The 6,979-nt window shown below is 41.5% G+C and overlaps 1 protein-coding gene across 1 annotated transcript in view; it reads left to right on the forward strand.

Annotated features, from left to right (window-relative positions):
* Positions 1–2,862, forward strand: part of KIF5B (kinesin family member 5B) — a 45,251-nt gene extending 42,389 nt beyond the window's left edge. The window contains exon 26 of the mRNA XM_060097797.1: positions 416–2,862. Coding sequence (XP_059953780.1) covers positions 416–432 — 17 coding nt within the window. The 3' untranslated portion in view covers positions 433–2,862. The remainder of the gene's footprint in view (positions 1–415) is intronic.
* Positions 2,863–6,979: the final 4,117 nt, after the last annotated feature.

Here is a 6,979-nt window from a genome sequence, read left to right on the forward strand (position 1 = left end):
CCCCTTTTTGTTTCTTACAGCTGCCATGTATATAACATTGCTAGTTAGTGGTCCTTGGCTTAATGTCACTGCCACTGTCTACTGGCTGCCATTTTATTAATCATCTTTTTCTTTTTTAAAAAAATCTAACTTACACATCTGCTCACTCATAGCTCTTGCGGGGAGTAAAAACATGCAGGGTGACCTCCTTTCAATATTGTACTGTCCCTAAATGGCTCTGCTTAGGAGGCATTAAAAAAGGAAAAATTCAGTCATTTAATGTTGCCATCTTTTCAGTTTTGGGGAAAGTGGTCGAAGATGTTGGCTAAATGTTTTTAAACTCATTGGTATATTTTATTTTATTCTTTTCATGATTATCTCAAACAAGTTTTGTATAAATAAAAATATTTTTCTCTGTGCTTTCTTCCATCTTCAGGTGTTAAAAGTAATTGAAGTATGAAGAGGACATGATATCAATGACTATAGCTTGTATCCCTTGGGAACTTTAGAATTATAACCTTTTTTTAGTGTATAAATTGTACCTGGCCTGTACAGCTGTTTCCTGCCCTCTCTTCTCGTAAACTCTGCTGCTTCCCAACACAACTAGAGTGCAATTTTGGTGTCTTAGAAGGGAAAAACGACAGTTTACAACTGTGGCCCTATTTATTACACAGTTTGTCTTTCATGTCTTAAATTTAGTCTTCACTGTGCCAACCTAACTGTGTCATACAGGACTGTGCTTTTTGTACTTGTTGTTTTGTGTTTATTTTTTAATCTCAGTTTAAGTTACCTAGCTGCTACTGCTTGTTGTTTTTCTTTTCTTATTAAAACAATATTTTAGGGGAAATGGAACCTTTAGATTAAATGTCTTAAATTTTACCACTTATAACACTACATGCCCACAAATTATATCAGGTCAGTACTGTACATTAAAATCCCTTGAAATGACTTCGGAGTTAAAAATTATCTTTATCATCTCTGAAGTTTGCTTCTGAAAACTACTCTTTGAGCACTGAAACCTTTAAAACTGCCTAACTAGACATTTGAGACTGAGCAAGGCTACTTAATTATCTCATGAAATGACTGTTGTTGAATTATCTTGAATAGAAATACTTTACAGTATCAAAAGCAAATCTTTTGCTTTTGTTTAAGAAGGAGAGTTTGGAAAAGGAATTTATTTCTGTTCTTCCCGGTGCTTTAATCCACATAGATTGATGGAATGAAAACACCCCGCTTTGTTTTGGTGAGCCCACTAATTAATATAAGAATTGGACAGATAATGATTTGTCATCTTACTATAGTGAAGTGAACTAAGATATTATAGGATTAAACATAATTTTATATTGTTAGCACCATATTGGTTGATCTAAATTTATAGCCTATGGAAATTGAGAAAAAATGTGGAAGGACAAGACAAATATATGGTAAATGTATAAATATATAGGTTAAATTTTGGTCTGAAATCCCTGAGGTTTTTTACCTGGTACACTAAGGCATACACTATAATTTATTTCTTGTTTAGTCTAGAAGTAGTAAATTATTTGCAAGTCACTAACAATCTTCAAATAAATTATTTTGTTGGCGGTAGCTGGTAATTTTGTTGTTAAGTGTACCTGTTCTTCTTCTTCAGATGATTGAACTAAGTCAGTAGTTTGTTTTAGAAGCTATAAAAGTAACAGGGAAAGAGATTTCAATATTTGCTTCATCAGTTGGGTGTGGGTAACTGCAACTGTGTTAGCAGAAATTTGCAGAGAATGGGGATTTAAGGTTACTCAGAAGAGAAAGTTGGAAAGTTCTGTGTTAGGATCTGGGTGGCAGAATTAACTTTTCGAAAAAGTTTTATATACAGATATTTGTATTAAATTTGGAGCCGTAGTCAGAAGACTCAGATCATAATTGGCGTATTTTTCTATTTCCTTAACTGTTGCAGTTTCCACTTTTATAATAGTTTTGATTTAAAAGATAAATTTATTTTTTTAACAGTCAAAAATCCTTGCTGTTACGATCTGCAACCTTAAAAGTGATTGTATTGTTTTTAGGAATGATCAAAAGAAACACTCCAAAAATTGAGATGAAACCTTGTAGAGCAGCAAGATTGAAGCAGTGCAGTTCACTAAAAAAAAGTGCTACCGCCTATTTGTGATGATAGTTTTCTAAATGGAGAAATGTTTGGCTGAATTCACGTAGACATTTGTATTTTGTTTTCAAACGAAAGCTTGCTTTTTGGGCAATATTCTTAAGTGAAGCAGAATTTTTTTTCTCTCTTTTGTCTGAATATGGTAGTTTCATTCTTATAAGATACATCATGGTATTGGTACTGTGTAACAATGAATTGTAACTAGCATGTGGTTCAGAGTATACAATGCTAGGGTTTTTAAAATATCTTAATGGTTCTTTTCTATTTATAATTTCAAACTTTCACAAAATGTACAGAGAATTTCCTAAATTTGTTTTCACTGAACTGCTTTTGCTATGGTAGGTCATTAAACACAGCATTTACTCTTACAAATGAAAATTTCTGATCATCTGGAACATTGACACTTATTTCAATTTGCAGTGTCTTTTTTTTCTGACTAACTATATTAATGTTCTTCTGAGTGGTATTGATAAATGGTTCAGAAGAGAAACTCAGTGAAGTAAAAGTAATATTTATTCATGGTGATCAATTAAATTATTTGCCTAATTTAAGAAAACTGTGCATAACTCTCAATTTGACAGGAGGTGATAGAGTCTGAGTCCACCTGTGGAATATGTTGGTTTCTTTTCAGTGCTTGAAGATACATTCAAAGATAATTGGTTTGGGAAGGCACCATATAATTTTAGTTAACCTGCATGCTGTAAATGTCTTCTGTGTTTAAATAAAGAAGAAAAAATTTTTTGAAACGTAATGACTTTCTTAAAACTCAATTCAGTGACGTATTAGGTTGATTTTACATGACCAAGTGGCCTTCTTTCTTGACAGAACAGTGACTAATATGTCATTATATTCATGTGTATTTTGTCTCCTAATGTATTGCATATGCTTTGGACATCAAGTATTAAATATGTAGGCTGAAGAATTAAGAGCTAGAGATGAACCATCAGTCTCCCTTATGTTATTTTACATTAGTGTAGCCTGATACGTGATGAGGACACTTCGCTGTGTTATTCTTCCCCCAAAACTATTAACCCCAGTCTGATCATGAGAAAAACATCACACTAACCAAATAGAGGGACATTCTACCAAATGCCTGACCAGTACTCTCCCAAAGTGTAAAGGTCGTGGAAAACCAGGAAGATAAGTCTGAGGAGACTTGGGAGACTTGACAGCCGGACGCAGTGATGCAGGGCGGTGTCCTGGGTTGGACCCTGGAGCAGTAGAAGGACATCAGGGAAAACTGGTGACATCTGTTGGCAGTAGTGTGCTGGTTAATTTCCTAGTTCTGACAGAGGTGCAGTGGGGATGTGAGATGGTGCATTAGGAGGAAGAGTATGAGGGCGACTCCCTGCATTGCCTTTGCTACTTTTCTGTAAGTTAAAGTTATTCTGAAATGGGCTTCCCTGCTGGCGCAGTGGTTGAGAGTCCGTCTGCCGATGCAGGGGACATGGGTTTGTGCCCTGGTCGGGGAGGATCCCACGTGCCGCGGAGCGGCTGGACCCGTGAGCCATGGCCATTGAGCCTGCGCGTCCGGAGCTTGTGCTCCGCAGTGGGAGAGGCCACAGCGATGAGAGGCCTGCATACCGCAAAAAAAAAAAAAAAAAAAAAAAAATCTGAAATAAAAGGTTTATTTACTAATTTATAAGGCATCAAGCCACAAAGAACAACAGAGGAGACCGTAAGCAGGAAAGCAAAACTCAGCAGACACCTGACTCAACCAGCAGTGGGGACGCCAGGGAGCACCTCGGCATCCCCCCCAGAGCACCCCTAAATGGTCATGAATATGACCTCCGTACCTCTGGAAGTAGGCCGAAATAGGACTAGTCGGAAGTCTGTCTAGACCTTTCCGTTTGACCCGCAGATCCCTTCAACGCACAGCTTGCCAACTGCCTCTCTAACATCCCAGAGTGAGCCTGTTTATTCTCTAGAAAGGGTAAAATAGAGGGTCTCCAGATGCAAATGCTGGCAGCATTTGAGGGTGGGGTGATGTGCTGAAAACAAGGAGTGTGCCAGTTAGCAATGTCTTCCCTCATTGCCAAAGCTACCCTTCGTCGCTGAACAACCCCTAATTCAACAATTAGGGGTTGAATTGTATACCCTCAAACTTACTATGTTAAAGTCTCAGTCCTCAAGAATGTGACCTTCCGGGCTTCCCTGGTGGCGCAGTGGTTGGGAGTCCGCCTGCCGATGCAGGGGACACGGGTTCGTGCCCCGGTCCGGGAAGATCCCACATGCCGCGGAGCGGCTGGGCCCGTGAGCCATGGCCGCTGAGCCTGCGCGTCTGGAGCCTGTGCTCCGCAACGGGAGAGGCCACAACAGTGAGAGGCCCGCGTACCGCAAAAAAAAAAAAAAAAGTGACCTTCCTTGGAGGTAGGGTCTTTTCAGGCATAATCTAGTTAATAGGTCATCAGGGTGGCTCTTGCCAATGTGACTTGTGACATTATAAAAGAAATTTGACAGGTGCATGGACGGAGACAGGGAGAAGATGGCCATCTACAAGCCATGGAGAGACTGAAACAGTCCTCCCTTCATAGCCCTCTGACGGAGCCAACCCTGCCAACACCCTGGTTTGGGGCTTGTAGCCTCCAGAACTGTGAGACCATCCATTTCTATTGCCTCGCCTAGTCTGTGGTGCTTGCTTTCATCAGCCCGAGCAGACTAATGTGATTGCCGATGCTGGCAGTGAGCTGGGCCCTCTGAGCATATTCCTCCTTTCTTCCCTTCGGTTTGCCTCTTGTTAATACCGTCCAGTTGTCAGTGTTGTGAAGGAGTCCAGTGGAGGACACCAGGTGTACACGGTCCCTTAGTGAGCAAAGAGCCCGGGCCACATGGCCATCTCTCCAGCAGCAGGTGGCCTCCCTCTGGGAGCCTGCGCTTCAGCCTCAGAAGTTTCCTGCCCACCTGATCTGTGGTGGCTGGTGGAGGACGGGCAGCCTTGGCCCACTAGGATCCAGTGAGGTGTTTCCTATCCCCCAGTCCCAGCCAGGGTCTCGACCTGGCCTGCCTGCACCCCAGAGGGATGCTTCCCGCTCACCTAGTGATTGGACCAGCTCTAGCCTGGGAAACCTAGCAAGCTTCACCATCCATTGGGCTGCAGCCATGCCTTTGCAATGAGATCTGAACCCCAGACATGGGGAAGGAGCCCCTTCCAAGTCTGTTCCTTCCCTGGGTACTCTCCCTTAGCCCTGGACTATTCTTGAAAGTTCTCTGTACCCATTTATAGTTAATCCCCTTGGACCTGGCCTGACACTGAGGGTAATATGAACGTTTGTAATCAGAATACTTAGAACCCCAGCCTTTTTCCATTGCTTGGTTACCTGAATGCTGGCAACCAGGCTTATGCTTTCCAGCCAGGAGATGAGAAGACTTCGGTGAAAAGTTTGACAGCTGATACAAGGAGTACCCAAAGAAGCAGAAATGTCACAGTCAACAGTCCTACTCCTGTGAACCAATTGCTTCCAGTCAGCTTCATCGTGTCCCCACCTTAAATACGTACAGACAGCCAAGGATCACGACACATGTGAAGAAAGCCTTTATGATGACAGGATCAAAACAGAAAAAAATAATATGGAGGAAAGTGGAACTATGAAAGGGGAAGAAAGCATTTTTTAAAACTAATACTAAATTTAATACCTTACACTTCCACCTTGAAAAGCATGGATATTAAAGTGCTAATATAATTACCTTCCCTAGTATATCTTTTTTACTTTTTGTTATGTATAAAAAACAACTAAAAACATGCCCAGTTTGTAAGGAAATGACAAATTTCAGAAAATTCAGAATCTGAATACACTCTATACATAGCTTCTAGATAAAGACACAAAATTGCCAGATACTCAGAGGCCCCCTGGTCCCATTCTGGTGACTCCCCTTAAGGTTTAGTATTGTTCTGGTATCTAACAAAAAGATCATTTACCTGTATTTTGTATTTTATATAAATGTTATGACAGTATAACCACTTTTGGATTGGGCTTTTTTATTATGTTGTTTGTGAATATACCTATATGGTTGCCTGTTGTGATCATGCATTGCCACTGTTGCATAAGATTCCATAGTGTAAACATTTAACAATTTATTCCAGTGTGTATTACAATATGAGTGATTTTCAGTTTGTGTCTATTGAGAATAGCACTGGTATATAAATTCTAGAACTTGAGGGGAAAAAAAAAAACCTAATAGTAAAAGCCTCAAGATTTTGACATAGTGAAAAAAGAGTTTGTCTCCACTAAACAAAACAAAAAACCAAGGGGTCATAAGAAAGAAATATTGAGAAAACAAAAAAGGTCTTGAAAATAGAAACAATAGGAAGGTTAGAAGATGAAGCTGAGAAAGTTGCCAACAAAGTCATACACACAAAAAAGTCAGAGGGCTTCCCTGGTGGTACAGTGGTTAATAATCCGCCTGCCAAGGCAGGGGATACGGGTTTGAGCCCTGGTCCAGGAAGATCCCACATGCTGCAGAGCAGCTAAGCCCATGCACCACAACTACTGAGCCTGTGCTCTAGAGCCCACAAGCCACAACTACTGAGCCTGCACTCTATAGAGCCCGTGAGCCACAACTACTGAGCCCACGAGCCACAACTGCTGAAGCCCGTGCACCGAGAGCCTGTGCTCCACAACAAGAGAAGCCACCACACGCAGTGGTTGAGAGTCCGCCTGCCGATGCAGGGGATACGGGTTCGTGCCCCGGTCTGGGAGGATCCCATATGCCGCGGAGCGGCTGGGCCCGTGAGCCATGGCCGCTGGGCCTGCGCATCCGGAGCCTGTGCTCCGCAACGGGAGGGGCCACAACAGTGAGAGGCCCGCATACCGCAAAAAGAAAAAAAAAAAAAAAGAGAAGCCACCACAATGAGAAGCCCACGCA

Source organism: Mesoplodon densirostris, chromosome 4 (assembly GCF_025265405.1).
Source record: "Mesoplodon densirostris isolate mMesDen1 chromosome 4, mMesDen1 primary haplotype, whole genome shotgun sequence".
Taxonomy (NCBI): domain Eukaryota; kingdom Metazoa; phylum Chordata; class Mammalia; order Artiodactyla; family Ziphiidae; genus Mesoplodon; species Mesoplodon densirostris.